Below are 20823 nucleotides of genomic sequence, written 5' to 3' on the forward strand. Positions count from 1 at the left end.
TATCATCATTATTAGTTTTATTATTATTACTATTATTATTAGTTTTATTATTATTATTATTAGTTTATTATTATTATTAGTTTTATTATTATTATTTATTAGTTCTATTATTATTAATAATAATTAGTTTTATTATTATTCGTTTTATTATCATTATTATTATTATTATTATTATCATCGACATTATTATTAATATTATCATTATTATTCATAATTGTTTTTATTTTTATTATTAATATTATCATTATTATTAATATTATTATTATTAATATTAATATTATTATCATTATTATCATCATTATCGTTATTATTATTATTATTATTATTATTATTATTATTATTATTATTATTATTATTATTATTATTATTATCGGGCCACTAGTTCTCCTGTACGTTATCATCAGCGGTTGCTCACTGTAAATAACCAGTGGTGTTCCGTGGAATATGAGTAACAGGAAGTCTCCATGAATTTCACAGATTTCATGCATTCTTCAACTAAATATTTCTTCATTAGAGGAATTGTTGCAAATTTTGAGATTAATATCACAATGTTATTGTTAACCTCATCCAAAACACGTATAAGCAATATATATTAAAAGAGAGTTTTCACTCGTTATATGTTAGCTATTAATCCATCCCCATTTTTTATATCAAGGTCATTCTACTATCAGTAAAAACTAGAATCAACAACATATTCGCTAATGAACAAATGTTTAATAACATTACTAACAGATATAACACTTTATAACGCAGTGGCTATAATAAACGTTAAAGTTAAATATAATGACAGAAATAATAAATGTTAAAGTTAAATATAATGACAGAAATGATATATGTATCAAAAGAAAAAAAAGAAATCAAAGAACTATTTGGTTTACACACCCGTTTAATCAGTACGATAAATACAAAAATTGATTATATATTTCTTAATCCATCCGTCAATATCCATCCATCCATTCATATTCATCCATCCATCCATTAATCCATCAATCCATCCATCAATCCATCCATCCATCTATCCATCTATTCATATTCATCCATCCATCCATCAATCCATCCATCCATCCATCAATCCATCAATCCATTCATCCATTCATCCATCCATATCCATCCATCCATATCCATCCATTAATATTCATCCATCCATCCATCTCCATCCATTCATATCAATCCATCCCTCAATCCATTCATTCATCCATCCATCCATCTATCCATATCCATCCATTCATATTCATCCATCCATCCATCCATCCACCATCCATCCATCCATCCATCCATCCACCATCCATCCATCCATCCATCCATCCGTCCATATCCATCCATTCATATCCATCCATCAATCCATTCATCCATCCATCAATCCATATCCATCAATTCATATTCATCCATCCATCCATTCATATTCATCCATCCATCAATCCATCCATCCATCCATCCATCCATCAATCCATTCATCCATCCATCCACCCATATCTATCCATTCATATTCATCCATCCATCAATCCATCCATACATCTATCCATATCCATCCATATACATCCATTCATATTCCTCCATCCATCCATCCATCCATCCATCCCTATCCATTCATATCCATCCATTCATATCCATCCATCCATCCATCCATGCGTCCATCCGAAGAATATTAAACATGTTTGTGCTTTGTTTCATTTCTCCAACAGGTGCCTTCTTGGTCCCTTATTTCACCTTTTTGTTCATTGCTGCTGTTCCACTGATGTTTATGGAGTTATCGTATTCACAGTATTGTAATTTTGGAGTCGTTAAAGTTTGGGTTATGTGCCCTTTTTTTAAAGGTCAGTTTATAATTTTCATTTTACCTTTTTTGTAACCCCGAAAAATTTAATTCTCAAAGAATCCGTTTAACCCAAGCTTGTTTCAAAACAAAATGTAGTTATTTGGAGAATGGAGAAGTGAGTGACGGATAGGAGGGCAGAAATTAACGGAGGTACACAGAACCGCATGAATCCTTGAAGAAAGAAAAAAAATCCCTGTTTTCAGCTAATAGTACAAGCAGGCGTACAGCATAATCACGTTGACATACTGGTTTCCATTAAATTACCGAAGTTAAGCTACGTTGAACCTGATCAGTACTAAAATGGGCGATTATTTGGGAATTCCAGGTGCTGTATGCCCTCTTCGCTTTTCTCAGCAAATCTTTCAGTCGTCCTGGACTCAAGCAGTGTCGATTCAGGAGAGGTGTGGTGAAGATTGCGCAACCCTTGCTTCACAATTACACCCGCAGCTACCCTTAAAAGGAGTTATCAATTGTCTATCAAGACTGAAGGAAGATATGGACAAGCAGGCGATAATGAAACATGGTCGCTCTCCGAAGAGCTCCGGTAAGGCTGGAGTCGGTTGCCGACAATGTAGCTAGATGTTATCTATCTGTCTATGCATCTGTGTCTCTCCTATTCTCTTCCCCCGAAAGATAATCCACATTTGTTACAGTAAAGAGATCCCTAGCCCTATTTGTGAATGTTCCAACTTGTGTGTATTGGTAAACTTCTCCTAAAAACTAAACATCGACGTCCAAGTGACTGCAACAGAGGATTAACAACCGGTCTATAAAGGTTTACACCACCAGGAACCGGAACTTCTACGAAGTGTCGGATACAGCTATTATGTTGCTAAAAAGATTTACTTATATTTAAGCGATGGACTATTTACATTACCTGCTTCTTACTCGGATGTTGGTTAGCGACATTTATTTTTGAGTGAGATTAAAGAAAAGATTAAAATGTACTGCTTTTGAATAAAGAGATTGAAATCACAGTCTTCAGGTTTGTATGTTTAATACATTCGTCTCCATTTTCAATCATCTTTCAGAATAGCCCTTCATTGTTTCCTGTTATAAGATGTTCGGTAGTGATCAGATTGACAGACTGACGAAACACACACAGATCACGATTATTGCTAAAAAAAATAGATGCAAATTAAATTAGTTTTCTTCTTTCTAACGACGTCTAACATAACTGAGGTTCCGGAGGGCGTGGTCAGTAATTTGTTTTGCTTGAGTTATCGGAGAATTTCAGCATCCGATCCGTGGTCACTTATCGTATTGCTTCGGATATCGCTTTTATCTTATTTATTTGATTGCTCGCAACACAAAACAGCGAAAGATTGTGATACTATCGACGAATTAACAAAGAAGAGAAAAGAATATAATAAAAAAAGAAAATGGGTCTATCAGCAGAAAAATGGAGAGGAAGTTATTCACTAGGGTAAACAAAAAGGAAGCAAAAAATGGGATTGTTGGTCAAGGTGTGGTGGTAATTTCGGACAAAAGGACCGGACGATGGGTAATTTATAGTTATTTTACGGACAGTTCGAGGTGTTTGATGATAGATTTTGCAACAGTTAGGGTTGCGAGGGTTGACGGCAGTTAGTGTTGACGAGAGTTGTGAGTTGGACACAGTAAATCGAAGGTCAGAGCTCGAAGCAGATAGGGAAATGAATTGATCAACCGATGATAAAGAGGCCTCGGTAAATGATAACTAAGATATGGATCATAGCGTGTATAGGGTCGATGTCACACACACACACACACACACACACACACACACACACACACACACACGTGCACGCACCGAGAGTGCAACTGTTATTTGCATAATATGTCGCAGTGTGTTTTATTTCATTTTAATTTTATATTTTTGAACCCGTACACGGCCCCATCAACAACAGCTAATGTGAGAAATGACGACACGGCCGAAAGAGAAGAAAAATAAAATAAAAATAAAATGGAAAGAGAAAAAAAAAAGACTGGCAGTGTTACAACGCACGAAAGTCTTTTTTTTTTCCTTTCTTTCCTCAACTTGCAATAAATTCTCGTGTATTCGATATTATCTCCCACCGTTTGTTCTCGTTATAAGCTGTCCAACAAAATCTCAACTGAACTCTCCTGCTCTAGAATTCGTCTCATTTAACAGTTACCAATTGTGTACATATGCAAATTAGTGACATACGTTCACCAATGAGCGACCTACAAAATTATGCTTGTCTTTTCTTTTCTACATTTTCTGCTGTCATTTTACAGCTTAAGCAAACACGATGTCGTTTGCGATAGTGATGATTTCTATTACACCCTCCCCCTCGACGTATACTTCTTTGTGGAATTGGAAGTGTCATTTCCTCGTTTCCATCTTCCTCATCATTACCGTCATCGCCACCGGCACGTTCCAGAATTTCCTCTTCTGGTTCCGTAAACAGCATTTCTGAGCTCATTCGCAGAGGCAGCAGAGGATCATGGTCATCCTGGAATTTTACGTTTTCTTCCTCATTGTCATTATGTTTTCATTAACGTAGATGTCATCAATGTAAGCTGAAGTAGCTTTCACTGTGGTCTCATCTTGCATAAAAACAGTTTTAATGATATTAATGTCATTATTAAGGCTGCTACGTTTAGGCCAATACCTAAGCGTATCAAACAGTGTCGTTTTCTCTTGATTATCCCTGTCTGAAATGGGTACAGACTTATGGACCCGTATCTATAAGTAGGTTCTCTTCAAAACCAGTACTGCTATATTACTTCCTTTCTGACGCCACTGTCGTAGTTTAGCAGCGCACACGTCTGCCTTCCCGGTAAATGCATTGACATGCTGATTCAATTCTCAATAATCCATCACGGGTTGAATTTTGTGTTTAGTCGGTTGCTCAATAGCCATGTGCGGCATTAATCTTTTATGTGGTTCTAAACGTTCTTGTGCGTATGGTATTAACCAGCCGTTATCTATCCACAGCTGAAGTTCTTCGTATGCAGCCCGATTCTTGTTAGAAACTGCGTACTCTGGAATGGTACTGCATAACCGATCTGGCGATTCGATCACGGTCCATTTCTACCTCGCAGTCCAGGCCCTTTCTTTGTCGTTAAACGTAGCAGAGATATCCTTTTCTTAAATATAAATAGCTGCACATACTTCTTTCTCTCTACCAAGCGTTATAACTTCGCTTGCTTTCTCAATGCAGATTGTGGCAGTCCCTATATCACGACATGCTTGGGATAAGCTATTAATGGTTATGGCCTCCACTTTTTGCTTCCTCCATGTCCGACAGCGATTTGCGCTAACTATAGACCGGGAACATCCTTGCTTTTCGGTTATTTCCCTTTATAACAGCATCTAAAACTAACCTTCTATGTTTACATCATAAGCACTCTGATCCCCGTCTGGCATCAATTGAAATGAATGACTCTCGTCTTATGGAGGTTCCATGTTTTGACAAGCTTCTAGGTTTGTCCTTTACTTCTTATTTGAGATCGAATGTACATCAAATCTGTTGCCAAGTCTGCTGAAAAATCGTGGGATCGTTACACCGCTCCAGTAGATATCTCACTGCTGATACACTTCTCTATCTGTATGAGAGCCAAGTACATCCAATGATGGAGTACTGTTGCAGGAGCTGCTAGAAACACTTATCCTGCCTTGACAGAGTTCAAAATAGACTTCATTGCCAAGTGGGGGTGCCTTTTCTATTCCCTTCAACCTCTTTCCCATAGAAGAGACGTTGCAAGCCTATCTCTGTGTTATCGTTATTTTCATGGCAAGTGCTCGTCTGAGCTCCAATCTATATCCCCTCTGACTTTCACACAAAACACTCGTCTAGCTGAAACCGCTATCAACAATTTCCCTCACTCTTCATCTGTGTCTAAACTTAAACGTAGATTCCATGAACAAAGGATCTTTCTTAGAACTGCTTGCCTGTGGAACTCTGTTCCGTTATCCTGCTTCCACCTTACTACAATATGATCGTCTTCAAGTCCAACGTAAACAAGTTCTTGATGAGCTGTCCCCTTAAGTAATCCAATTTTATCAAATTTCCATTACTAAGGATTACTTTGACATTTTCTTATTGACTACTGTACGCTTATTATCCTTTATCCTCGAGTGGCCTCCAGGTTTTGATAAGTAGTGACTCCTTTGTAATAAAAAAAGAAGAAAATTGTGACTTAACAATTAGGTAGATAACTTATTGTTGAAATTAACGAAAACGTAAGTAGTTTTTTTTTTTTTTAATGAAAACTCCATTTTTCGGCTGTCGGATTTCGCTACAATAACGAAGAAGTATCCAGATTTTCATATGAAGATTTTCTTTAGAGTGCCTAGATTTTGATACCCAGCTTTTGTTTAAGATGTTTATATATATATATATATATATATATATATATATATATATATATATATATATATATATATATATATATATATAATACAAATTACTTTTAATTGCTCACTTTTTATATCTTGGCAGGTATTGGTTACGGCGTCGTTATACTTATTACTTTCGTCTCCATATACTACACAACTATTATAGCCTGGTCCCTTTATTATCTCTATAATTCTATGTTCCCTGTTTTGCCGTGGAGACACTGCAGTAATACATGGAATACGCCAGCGTGTTACGAGACTGTAGTGAACCCGAATCGAAGTCGGTTTACCAATCAATCCGATAATGAAACCCAGATTGGAAATTTAACACAACTCATCAATTCCAACAGTTCGAATTTTGGTCCGAATCCAGTTTCAGCATCCGAAGAATTTTGGAAGTAAGTTCGATTATATACATTACACACACGCGTGTATATATATATATATATATATATATATATATATATATATATATATATATATATATATATATATATATATATATATATATATAAAATGGGTTAAGAAATTCCAACGAAAGAAAGATGTATATTTAAATAAGGGAGAAGTCACCAACAATGTGTATTTTTTTACATTATTTTATTATTCCGTGTCTTGGTTTTTCATTGAGAATTTTGTTTGGATCATTGTAATAATGTTTTTAAGTCATTGAAATCGTTTTTACGCGCGTTTCAGACGTTCTGTGAAGCGTCCTCGTCAGAAATTATTTTCAAATGTGTTGGAGATGTAAAAGTGTCAATTTTCGTAGTTAATTTGAAGTTTTTCCAAGGGGTGGAGGCTTGTAAGTGTTTATTATTCATTGGCATGCTCAATTTTTATTACTCTTTTATTGTGCTTGTCGAGGGAGACCGCTGACCTGGCTGTAGTCGCTCTCTCTTTCTGCTAATGTTTTTTTCTTTTACTTTAGGGTGGGGTAGGGTGTGTGTGTGTGTGTGTGTGTGTGTGTGTGTGTGTGTGTGTGTGTGTGTGTGTGTGTGTGTGTGTGCGCGCGTTTGTGTGCGTGTGTGTGTTTGCTTTTATTGGTTTGGGAATGTGTATATTGTTTTATAGTATTTTGGGGTTATTTGCTTCGTTAGGAAGGCGACTGTGATCCGAGGTTGTTACTAATGTGTATGTGTGAGGAGGGGGGACTTGCTCTTCTGAAATAAGTGTAGGGGTGCTTTCATTCTATTTTGATATTTATTTTTTGGATTCTTGGATTTTAGTATTGTGATTTTTCGTTTTAGTCTTTTCGGGTATTCCTTATATTATGTTTGTTTAGAAAGAGAGGTGTATTTAAAATATGTATAGGGGATTTCTTAATGTTTCTATTTATTTGTCTTTGATTATATACATTACACACCCGCGTGTATATATATATATATATATATATATATATATATATATATATATATATATATGTGTGTGTGTGTGTGTGTGTGTGTAAGCGAGTCGAATATATGTGTCTATATGTTGTTTTTTCAGAATTTAAATTTAACAACTAAACTTATATATACAAATATATATATATATATATATACTAGCATGGATACCCAGCGTTGCCTGGTTTGACATGAAGTTCCGTTTGAAACACACCTTTATACTAATCATTTTCATCATGGGCAACGTGGATACCCCCACAACAAAAATAAAGGACGGATGAAAACACGTAAATGTAAACGCCCCAAAAAGAAGTATGTGATACCCTCTCCACCAGATATTTCAACAGAAGGGCTTCAAAGAGAAGAAACTATTCTCCGGATATCGAGCACTGGAAAGACCCCCCCCCCCAAAAAAAACAAAATAATTAAAAAAATATCTCATTACAACTTTTGTTTCAATAAAAATAGCAGCGAATGCCCGTGCGATCGTAAAAAAAAAAAAGAAAAAAAGATCTACTAAAAATTAATTCCAAAAACAATTAAATTGAATTTTTCGTCATTTTATATTTCTAATGTAACCCCCACCCCCACAAATGAATTTGTCATATTTTGGGGTTCGTCCTGTTTATAAAATTGTGAGGTGAAAGTACAGAATGGTTTCATAAAAATTAATCAAGTTATTTTATGTTTCAAATGTAATTCCAGCCCACTCCACCACCACAAAAAATTGTATTTATTATGCCCCCCCCCTTGATCGCCAAACTTGCAAAAATTATAGAGATGACACGTCTGGTTGAACGCTTTGTGGCCAAAAAGTGGGTGCTCATTATGAACAAAGCTTCTTTCTTAGAACTGCATGCTTGTGGAAATCTCTTTCGATTGTCTACTCTCCATCTCAGTGCAATTTGATTGTCTTCAAGTCCAACGTAAACAAGTTCTTGATGAACCATCCTCCTAAGTAATCCAATTTACAAAATTCCCACTACTTATGTTTACTACGCTATAATCACATGCAGATATATAATAAGCTCGATAAGCAAATATCCTTTAGCTACTTTAATATTTAGTAAGGTGTTTGATAAATTAAAATTAAAAATTAAAAATCTGTTTCATAAGAAGGAACACAGCAAAGTCAATAATTTGTACGATCGTTTCGGAAACGATATTTTTATTGTGATAGACATTAAGCCACGGACAATAATTTTGGCATATAGTTTTTTTTAAACAAAGTCTCCTCATTAGCAAAAATATTCGGTAGGTTTTGTTTTTTATAAAAAAGCACCATAAATAAACCTAACATTTTTAAGTAAGGCAGATGTATCTGGAAAATACTAAAATACAAAGAAATTCTAATTGTTCGCCTTTTGACGATAATTACGGTTTTCAAAAGGCGAACAATTAGAAGGTAAATAAATTAATATATATATATATAATTATTAAATTTTATTAAAAACATATTATTATAACTTCATATTTAAGCCAAATTCAGCTTTATAATTTTATTCTACTTTTTATCCCCAACTCATCTTACTTTGCTTATCAACATTAATAAGTAACCATTTTCTTTGTATTTTAATATTTTCCAGGTACATCTGCCTTACTTAAAAAATGCTAGGTTTATTTATAGTGTCTTTTATAACCCCCCCCAATATTTTTGCGGATGAGGAGACTTTGTTTCCAAAAAAACTATATGTCAAAATCATTGTCCTGGACTTTTGGATGTACTGGATCTATCTCAATAAAAACATCCTTTCCGAAACGATCGTACAAATTATTGACTTTGTTGTGTTCCTTCTCATGAAACAGACTTTTAATTTTAATTTTAATTTTAAATTATCAATCACCTTACTATATATATATATATATATATATATATATATATATATATATATATATATATATATATACCGTACGTCGAGGTAATTGCACCAAATCCGGTGGTAATTGCGCCAACTAAAAAAAGTGCTCCTTATAAGCGTGGTTTCCAGAAGGACACTTTTTAGGTTTGGTGTAATTACCCCGAACTTGGCGCAATTACCCCAAAATACGGCATACAAATTCATACTTTAACTGTTTAAAAAGCCTCAAAAGAAGTGCGGATTTTTATTTTTTTTAATATGACAATCAAAATTTCGATTCGTAACAGAATCTTCTTCATAGTAATCCATTTATGCTTGTCGCCTTCAAATGTTGGTGAACCAAAGTTTAATGGTTTAATGATTTTTACAGAGTAGGCGCTCGTCGCGCATGCGTGTCAAATGATATAATATTCACTTTTAAACAATAAGCACTGTTAATATTGGAATACAAGTTCAAAGCGGTTTAAAAGACGGACGAAGGGGTCAGCATGATTACATTACATTACTATAAGAAATTCCTTATAGTAATGTGATGTAATCATGCTGACCCCTTCGTCATTCTTTCGTTTTTTTGTTTTCTTTTCTTCTTTTTTTCCTTTTAGTTTTCTCTTTCGTTGCCCTTTCCTTTCCCTTTTTATCACGTTCTACTCTTCCTGTTTATCCTGTTAAGTCTTGATATTCTATTTCCATGTATCGCCTTCTATTTTGAGTCTAAAATGTCACTCAATGTCACCCCTGTCATTTAAATTTTAGCGTTTTAATATTTATAAATAATGAATACATTTCACTTCTTCCATTTTTGAACCAGATGGCTTCGGTGGCAAAAAAAAACTTTTTCCGTTGCCTGATGAATGACTTTTGCTTTCTTGCAAACCAATTTGTCCGAAACATTAGCATGGTCAGTGTATCGAATATGTAAGATTTATCTATATAAATAAAAATATTATATATATATATATATATATATATATATATATATATATATATATATATATATATAGAGAGAGAGAGAGAGAGAGAGAGAGAGAGACAGAGAGAGAGAGAGAGGGAGGGAGGGAGAGAGAGAGCGATTTGAATAATATTGGGCGAAATGCTATTATTATTCATCGTTGAAGTAATTTATTTTCAGTTTTAATCTGGACTAGAAGGCCGCCCGGCGTTGCCCAATCGTAAGATATGCTTAAATATGATATTTTAATCCATGCAGATTATGTATTTATTATTATAGAGATAATTCGCTATCGATTATTTCATTGAACCTTATGTATGGTAGTGAGATCAAAGCTAAAAAATATATATAACTTGTGTGCCATATCAGGAATCGAAACCAAAATATACAACTATCCGCCCTCATTCCTTAGCCTCTGAGGAGCTCCCCACACACGCTCCCCTTTCCCCCCCCCACACGCCCCCCATATATATATATATATATATATATATATATATCTGTGGAAATATTTTTTATTCGCTTATATTTCTTTTTTAAATATAACAAATATAACTATCCTTATTTAAGAAGTTCAATGTAATTACAGAGCATATAATGAATGAAAAACAAAAGTCTACATTCCAAATTTCATGATTTTGACCATCTTACAATTAATTCCTTTAATTCAGTTGACATTTACACTTATTGACAGTATTTGTTTCGTAGCACAAAATCATTCACTTAATTATTATATGAATCAATGAATCTTTTTTACCCTTAACTCATCAGAAGAAATAGCAAATATCAATCCACTAAAAGGAAATAAAATGCATTTGGGCATGATTAAGAATCCGAAAATTACTCCACAATGCATTGAAGTCTACATTGCACTGTAGAGAACCTAGTGTTGATTTTATATAACTATTTTTATATATAATGGCTTGCATTAAAGTTTAAAATGCAAAAGTCAAGTATCATACTTCAATTGTGCTCTAATCAGAAACATTAATTTCGAATGCGTTCCTGTCATATAAAAAAATACTGTTGATTTTATATGCCTGATCTTACTAGTTGTGCTGTAGTAATGGTTTGAATTTATGTTTAAAATGAAAAGATCAAGTATCATAGTTCAATTGTGCTCCAAACAGAAACATTCATTTCTAACGTGCCCCTATCATATCAAAGAACATTCTTTGATCGGATTTTTTCAAAGATATGCGGATACACAACCTATCGTCAGATACATAAAGTACATTTGTGACAAATTTTATGAAAATCGTCCCAGCCGTTTCGGATTCCATAGGGAACGAATCTCCCCCCCCACACACACACACACCCAAAGTTCCTTTGATATAATAGTAGGTAGATAGGTAAAAAATAGATAGGTAACAAGAATTAACTTGAATTTTTTTAAATACATATACAATGTTTATAATTTCTGTTAGATGTTTACGTGTGCGATCCTGTTATCTTTGTACAGCCCTATTTTCAGAGTGGCAACAATCCTGGATATTTTCATTTCCTTTAGACAGATTGAAATTTTTTACTCTTTTTGAGAAGGAGAAGCTTCTTCCCGAAATATCAAAATATCTTTCACCAGCCGCCATAATATTACCAGTGAGTCTCATACTTACCAATACAATACGCGAAAGATCTATCTCAAAATAAATAGATTATTGTGAAGATTTTTATCCACAAAATGTTGTCTTCGATGTTTTTATTACCCATTCCGGTTTCTGCCTTGCGATCACCTTCATAAATACCTACATACTTATTTGCGAGCAATGCTTAAAAAAAAACTAATATTCACACTAATACACACACACACACACATCTCAATGGGATATGAACATCAAGAGACAAAAGCCAGAAGAACAACATCAGTCACTCAGCTGGCAAAACATTTTGGTCAGGGCTGTCTCACGGAAGAGGCAAAAACACTGAACAAGCTTGCCACGAAAATAGCAAGAAAGAGTCGACAAAAATATACCGAGACCTTCCAAAAGAACCTTCAAGAGAGGCACCAGCACTAGCGTGCAAAGTATTTTCTGAGGGAACTCTCCCAGGAATACACAGACAAAGACGGTTCCTTGGACTGGCTCAAGAGGAGAGCTCTCCACCACGACCAGGAAAGAGTTATAATGGCTGCTCAAGACCAGGGATGGATGACCAATGCATTCAAGAAGATTGCAGGACTTACTAATGACAACAAATGCAAATTCTGCCACACGGAATTGGAACGTGTGAGTCATCTAGTATCAATTTGCAAGGTTTTTTGGGGGAACGGCTACTATACAGCGAGACATGATGGAGTATGTAAGTACTTCCACTGGAGCATCTGTAAAAAATTAAACATCCAATGTAGCAGCAACTCCTGGGAACATCAAGCTGAAAGAACAGTTGGAAATGACTTATATATCATACACTACGACCATGTAATCCCTACAGCCACCTTCCTTGAAAATCTGACAGTTATATGGAATAAGTCAGAGAGAGTTGCAACCTTGGTTGAAGTGAATGTCCCTAATGATGGGGATCTGAACAGAGCTGAAAGAGAGAAACAGACCAAATATCAAGGTCTCATGTATGATATGAAAAGAAACTGGAATCTTAGAGAGATATCAATCATACCAGTTATTATTACAGGTGCCACGGGGCTTATGAAGAAGAACCTGGAATCCTACCTAACTAATATTCCTGGTGAATCAAGTGCAAAAGAGATCCAGACAATTCCACTTAAGGGAATAACGAGGATAATAAAAAGAGCTCTCGGTTGGTTTCAATAAAAAGCAGGATAATGTTGCCAGCTGGTTTGGCTAACCCATACCGAGCGTTAGAATCTTCAAAGGAAGAAAACTAAAAAAAAAAAAAAAGCATGCACGCACAGGCCCACTGATTATAAAGAATCAATACTGAAGTTTTTCTGGTGAATTTAGATCAGTCGGTAACTTACGGTTGACACAAACTGAAGTTAACAGAATATTTCCTGTCTTATATAAAAAAAGAAAAGAATCTAAAATTACTAAATACTAATTAATCCATTTTTTTTTTATTATTTATCGTTTTCTTAAAGGCATCATGTATTGGGAATCACTGATGGAGTTGAAAACCTGGGCGGCATTCAATACCCTTTATTATTGTGCTTTGCCATTTCATGGATACTTATATTTTTCGCTTTATCCAAAGGAATCAAAACATCGGGAAAGGAAAGTATTTTCTTATTTATATATCATTTATTGATGTTACTTTACTTATAATACTTAAATACTTAAATACTTAAAACATTTACTTATAATGTTTATAAACATTACTTATAATGTTTATAAACATCACTCATAATGTTTATAAACATTTACTTATAATGTTTATAAACTTCACTTATAATGTTTATAAACATTACTTATAATGTTTATAAACATCACTCATAATGTTTATAACATTACTTATAATGTTTATAAACTTTACTTCTAATGTTTATAAACTTTACTCAAAATGTGATTCGTCTAGTGTGTATTTACGATAATACATGTAATATTTATAATCGTATTAACCGTGTTCTGATCTGTGATTGTTTATGGTTCTCTGTTGTCTGTTGAGTAGTGAATACGTATATTAACATTTTTTATATTAACAACGGTTTAAACAAGAGACGAACATCATTGTTGATAGAGACACCAGCGAAAGACACGTTATCTCAAATCTTCCTTTCATGCGTCCTGAAATCAAAAGTGTTTTTCTCCGAGAAGTGCAAACGTCAACGCTGGAATTATACATGGATATTTTATTTATTCTTGCTGGGTTCCTTTTCAGAGTTGGCACGCTTTGTATACGAATACATCTTGTTAAGTCGCACCGTTTCCACTTCCACGGGCGTCAAAGTCCAAAATCCCTGTTCCTCCGGTAACGCGTTGCCTATCGTACTGGTCTTACTCGTAACTAAAATGTTATGTCTCAAAACCTACCTTTTCCATTACGTCATTAGTACACGTAGCATAAAGATCCTTACTTGGTTTTTGTCACGTATCTTTGTTTATATTATCGTTAGCTTAAATCCCATCTGTCAAGGTAACATCAAGTTAACATTCCTGGTTATTAAATGTAAATAGATATTTATTCTAAATATTTTGATTATTCTAAAACATAATTCTAAAACTTTTTGCCTTGAATAATAATAATCGTCGATCAGCACAACTTTTTGGCGTTGCCCGGTAAATATTCAGCACGTTGCCACCATTGTGACCAGATTTATGGCAGTATGGGTCAGTTTAGGTCATGAGAGTAGCGTTTTGTCTAACAGTCTTTATCAATAGTTTTCTGGTCACGCTGTGAAATTAGATCCACTAAACTCTCAGATTGTGCCACTGGTCCGAACGATGGATACGTGTCCGTTAGAATTACTTCAATATGATGTCAGAGAAACTGTTGGTTGACGAAAAAATATTTAAGTCTGCAAGCTGGGAAATGGCCATATGAGAATAGACAATGAATTTTTGTATTAAAAATTATTTTTTATAAGTTCCATTCTTTTCAGTCAAGCGATGGCGCATGAATTCTATTTCGCTTCTTATAAAGCTAGTAGCAAGAGGCATTTGTCTCGAGACAAACGTGTTTTTTAAATTCACCCCCCCCATTTTGAAATTAAAATGAAAATAATTAATTTTCTCACCTCAGCTTTATATATCACAAATTGAAGATAAAAGATCGATAAATAAAATAATCTAATTTAAAACAAAAAAAAAAGAATAGTTTTGTGCAAATTTACCTGCAAAGTAAAAACATTAAAACCTTTCTTTTAAAAAAAAAAACACGTTGATTTTTTTTTTAAGTGAAACCTCACATTTTTTAAATTTTGTTCTGAAAAAATTGAATGCCTACAACAATTTTTTCTGCTTCATTCAAAGTCTTTTTTAGATTAAAAAAAGTCACTCCATAAAGACGAAATAAAATATATTAAATAAAAAACTCATGTATGTCTTTAAGAGAATAAAAAAAATAAATAATCGGTCGAGTGGAATTTTGTTATCGGCAAAAACTGATAAGTGAAATGGGATCATTTTTCACCCATTCGGCCCATGTTGACTAACTTTTGCTTACAGCCAGTAATAGAAAGGACGATTAAGTTTGACCCTTACATGCCACCGTAGTTCTTAACTCAAATAAAAGGAGACATTTGTCTCCCTTTATTACACTTCTGAAAAATCTAATGTCGCGCTATTTTTTTAATACTCGCTTAAAAAGGTATTTTATTTAAAAAGGACATGAAATATAACATTTAAATATGCATAAATTCTTAACAATGAAGAATGAAACTACCCATTGAGTATTTTTTAGAGGTAAGTGATTTTTTTGGAATTTATATATATATATTCGAAGTAAGTTAAAATTCGTTGATTTTCTTGAAATCTTTTTTAAAGAAAACCAATTAAAAAAACAAATATTGCATATTTTGCTATTAAACCTGATATTATTTTAAAATTTGGTCTTTTCTCCTTTTATTGAAAAAAAGGGTTTCAATGACATTTTTCAAGTAGTTATAAGTTTCGAAAGATAGTAAGTCGAACTATTCAAGTTTTCATCACGCATCTCTTGTAGATAAGCAAATAAAACTATCGATCAGCAACTTGAATCAAACTAGTAATAAACAAGAAAACTCTCAAACTATTCATATATATTTCCGTAATCAACGACAAAAAATGTATTCTAAAAAAAAACAGCATTTCGTAGACAAATAATTTGTTAAAAACAATGTAATTTACCAATTTAACTGCTCATTAGGCTATACTACAAACACATTGTCACGAAGATTAACTCTCCACCTCTAGTTCAATATCATAACATTTGGGAAAACATGGCTGACATCATTCTGTATTCAGAAGGATCATGATAGAAAACACTAAGGTTTTGCAAGCGAGAAAAATGTTAATAGACTAAATATATATATATATATATATATATATATATATATATATATACACAATGCTATATATATATAAATATATATATATATATATATATATACAATGCTATATATATATATATATATATATATATATATATATATATATATATATATATATATAATAAATTAATATATTATAATTAAAAAAAAAACTCCGCCCACCTAATTCATAATAAGTCACCCCGTGGCCGTGATATGTGATATATATATATATATATATATATATATATATATATATATATATATATATATATATATATATATATATATATATATATATATATAGGAAAAGGAAAAACATAATTTCTACAGCACAACATGCCTGAAATTGATCGAGGTATCTCTGTCGAAAGCGCTCGCTATGGATCCAACATATACAATTTTGAAAAAAAAAAACACAAAGAAAAATACTCGGAGATTGGAGATGAAAAGGAAGATAATAGAACATTTTCGCGCTCTTCAATAACATTTGTTTGAACGATAAAATGCTGCCTAAATATACATAATATATATATATATATATATATATATATATATATATATATATATATATATATATTGAAGTTATACATTTGGATTTTACCGTCACTAGATTATTTAGCTTCCACCAGACTATCCATTCATGTGTAATCATCTTTTTCTTCACCATATTACCTCTGCTTCACTTTTTTTGTTATCAAGTAAGATCTTTGACTTACTTGTTGTTTCATCAAATACTTTTGCATGCAAAATCTGATCCCGCATTTTGCTAATTCCTACCGTCTGATGAGAAGGAAAGTATTTCTTCGAAACTCCGCGGATTAAGGACTATCCACTTATCTAGAGTTTCCTTTTTAGATTAAATATGTTTTTAAGTCATTTCAAAGTGTTTTTTAACAGGTTTTATTAACTGTTTGCTCGTATATATATATATATATATATATATATATATATATATATATATATATATATATATATATATATATATATATATATTCTTCTCAACCCAATATCATCAGTTAATTGTTTTTAAGTTCTTTCCTAAGAATCGAAATCAAAACCTTTAGGTATAATTGACTCTAGCATATACCATAATAAGCGCACGTCTTCTCATCTAATAAAGTTGTTCTGGTGTTAATATCCTGTTCCAATGTGTTTTAAAATATGTAATTTTCCTTTTCGGAATTTTCTATTTCAGGTTGTGTATGTGACTGCCACCGTACCTTATGTGCTACTGGCGGTACTGCTCGGTCGTGTCGTTACTCTACCAGGTTCAAAAGATGGATTAATTTATTATATGACGCCGAAATGGGAAAAACTGAAGCAGTTTTCCGTAAGTAAAATTAATTACTGAATTGTTGTTTGAATACTATAATTAGGGGGCGTGGGGTGAGTTGTCAGTCTTTTCTACGCCCGAGTCGAGGGAAGTTTGTGTCAGATGCGAATGAGAACAAAGCTGTCTTCCGCCATACCTTTCCTCTTTCTCGATGAGTTTCAGCGAAGACGGGCGCATTTGCTACGGTTACTACTTTGACCTCTTGAAGCACATTCGCTCTCTGGTATACTTAAAGAGCAATAACGTTTTACCACTGTTCGGAGCAATTTAATAAACAAAGGAATCGTAATAAAAGGGCTCTTCATTATGCTTCTGAATTTTTGGGGAGGTATGGATTGATTGTTCGTATAATTGGAATTCTTCCGACTTCGTGCAGATTACCGAGTTTGACAGAAAGATCCACGAGTTCAACAGAAAGATTCCCTAGTTCGACAGAAAGATTCCCGAGTTCGACAGAAAGATTATCAAGTTCAACAGAAAGATTCCTGAGTTCGATAGAAAGCTTCCCGAGTTCAACAAGACACAACTGAAGAATATCGAAGGTTACATCAACCAAAACGTTGTAAAAATAGCTCTGAGGATGAGAACAGTGATCCGAAGAATCCAAATAATACGGATGTTGTTCCTTATTCGAGAGCAGTTATTTGCAGGTCACCCGGTGCGTTTAAAATCCAAGATAGTAAACTGAAGATGCAGTTGACTATGAGACAATCATCCTCAGCGCCGATAATAATGCACTTATCAAACATTTATCAAGTCACAGTATAGGACGATTTGTTAAGTCATCTCCACCATGTAATATAATCTCAAATTATTTTTTCTTACCAGATTCTTAATTAACATGATTTTTTTATGGAAATCGCTCGAGACAAGGCATGAAGCCACTTAATGCAAGAAGTTAACAAGAACGAACGCTGGTTATTGCAAAGACAGAAGATACCTATTGACATTGAAAAGACCAAGGCTGTAGGTAGAAGGAAAATTGTGAGCAGGAAGAGAGTTCCACAACCTTGTGGTCATTGGAAGGAAGCTACTGGAATAGGAAGGTGTATTACAATGAGGTATTAAAGCAGCAAATTGATGGATTAATTTATTATATGATGCTGAAATGGGAAAAACTGAAGTAGTCTTCCGTAAGTAAAAAATAATTACTGAATTGTTGGGTCCTGAATATGACCTTAAACTATATCCAGTGGTGAGGCCCCAGTTGTGGGCTTGGGGAAGTGTGGAGCTACCCTTTAATTGCCATTGCTCCCAGGTCCACTCTGGCCCGGAGTGGTAGTACCTGTTAGAGTTCCAACTATGGGTTAAATAGAAACGGACTTGAAAACAACAAATATATTCTATTAAAAAAAAATCCTCAAAAATCTTTGGATTTGGCATTAAATAACCTAAAAAGAGTTGATATGCAATAAAAGAAAAAACAACCAACCAACTGAATTGTTGCTGAATATTGTAATCAAAGAGCTAGTCAAACGAGCTGGAACAAAGGAAGCAGGAATAAATTCTGAGAAACACATGCCATATAGTATTTGTAGAAAAGACTGAGACTAGCAACATCATGTCTGTGAGAGTTTGTAGTAAAGAAGAAAGTGTGGGGCTGTCGTCATTATTGACAATCGTGTGTCCCATTAACATACGACTAAGAGGCTTCTGCGAATGACGTAATTTACAATTTCAAAAACGCAATATTTCTGAGATAAACGTCTATATCACGTTGAATAACCTGCTCGCGTTAAATCACCAAAGTTAAGCTTCGTTAAGTTAGATCAGTATTTGGATAGGTGAATATTAAGAAATGCGTTCTTAACCGGAAGTCGCTGTGAATCCTATTTCTCTAACATTAGTAGATAAGGTATGAATGATCCAATATCTCGCCGAACTGAACTACGAGTGAAATAGTTGGATAAAGTAGACTCTAAACCCTTGGTAGTGCAACTTGTCTAGAAGAAGGAAAACCTCGAAATATTCCAATAAATTCCAATAAATTGCAAATTATATAACAAGAAGGTATATTTTAGTATTACGTACAAAAGCGACATCATTTTTAAAATTTTATTTTTTTATTTTATTTTTATTTTTTACATTGCGTCTTCGGTGATCGGGAGATCCTATGTATTAAAACGAAGGATGGAAGATGATAACATACTACGAACATTACATTATTTGTATATAGATACGTGAATTTAATGTTCGTAATATGTTATTACCTTCTATCCTGGTTTTTAATAAATAGGATCTCCCGATCACCGAAGACGCAATATAAAAAATAAAAATAAAAATAAAATAAAATAAAATTTTAAAAATAATGCCGCTTCTTTTGGGGGGCCGTACGTAAAACTAAAATATACCTTCTTGGTCTTCTGGCTAGGACCTGACTGTAGTATCTGTTCTGCCTATAGATGGTATAATGATTTTGTGAGGTCTCCGTTCGCGCCGGGAGTTCATACAAAGGGGAATATTCACAGACTCCTATTAGGATATTGGAGATAAACCATAATAATCAGATATATTCTGATACTACATTATCCAGATTACTTAGATAAATACTTTTATAGTTTGAACAAAAGAACTACAATAATATGGCGGGGCCTCCATTCAAACTGAATATCCATAGAGTACCCAGCAACAATATTTTATATATGAAAGATGCCGCTGTGGCATTTCCACAGGTTCCGCTAGTTCCAAGCTGATTTATAAGAACTTAAATTAAAGTTAAAAATTATATTTTTAGTAACCTAAAAAAATGTATAATTAAAAAGAATAATATTAAGAATGTAGTTTTAAATTAATTTCCTGTGATTGCTTTTATTTTTCAGGTGTGGAAAGATGCTGCTGTCCAAACATTTTATTCCATTGGACTTGGTGTAGGTTGCTTGGTAACATTATCCAGTTATAATAATTTTCATAACAACTTTCAGAGGTAATTAAAATACGATGTGTATTCGAATAATAAATTAATAATATCACTGCTATCACGCATGTATTATTAGAGCAACATTAATTTAATTCTCGGGCAACGCCGGCTATGAGCAGCTAGCATATAAAATAACTACCAGAATGCCATTGCTTGTAAAATTTAATTAGATTAAACGCTGTATTTGAACTTGGTATAGGTTTTTGTTTTCAATTAAATTCCGGGCAGATATTTAGACAGAGGAAGCACAAATATAATATACGAAGGTCGTTCAAAAAGTAAAGCCTCCTATTTTTTAA

The 20823-nt window shown here is 33.4% G+C and overlaps 1 protein-coding gene and 1 pseudogene across 1 annotated transcript in view; both read left to right on the forward strand.

Moving 5' to 3' along the window:
* The first annotated feature begins 2035 nt into the window (after positions 1-2035).
* LOC145258424 (5S ribosomal RNA) lies at positions 2036-2153 on the forward strand (annotated as a pseudogene).
* A 15320-nt stretch (positions 2154-17473) lies between these two features.
* Positions 17474-20823, forward strand: part of LOC145258009 (sodium- and chloride-dependent glycine transporter 2-like) — a 31086-nt gene continuing 27736 nt past the window's right edge. The window contains exons 1-2 of the mRNA XM_080115737.1: positions 17474-17604; positions 20427-20530. Of these exons, the coding sequence (XP_079971863.1) occupies positions 17569-17604; positions 20427-20530 (140 nt within the window). The 5' untranslated portion in view covers positions 17474-17568. The remainder of the gene's footprint in view (positions 17605-20426; positions 20531-20823) is intronic.

This window comes from Euprymna scolopes, chromosome 33, assembly GCF_053919585.1.
Source record: "Euprymna scolopes isolate OS-2025 chromosome 33, ASM5391958v1, whole genome shotgun sequence".
NCBI classification, from domain to species: Eukaryota; Metazoa; Mollusca; class Cephalopoda; order Sepiida; family Sepiolidae; genus Euprymna; species Euprymna scolopes.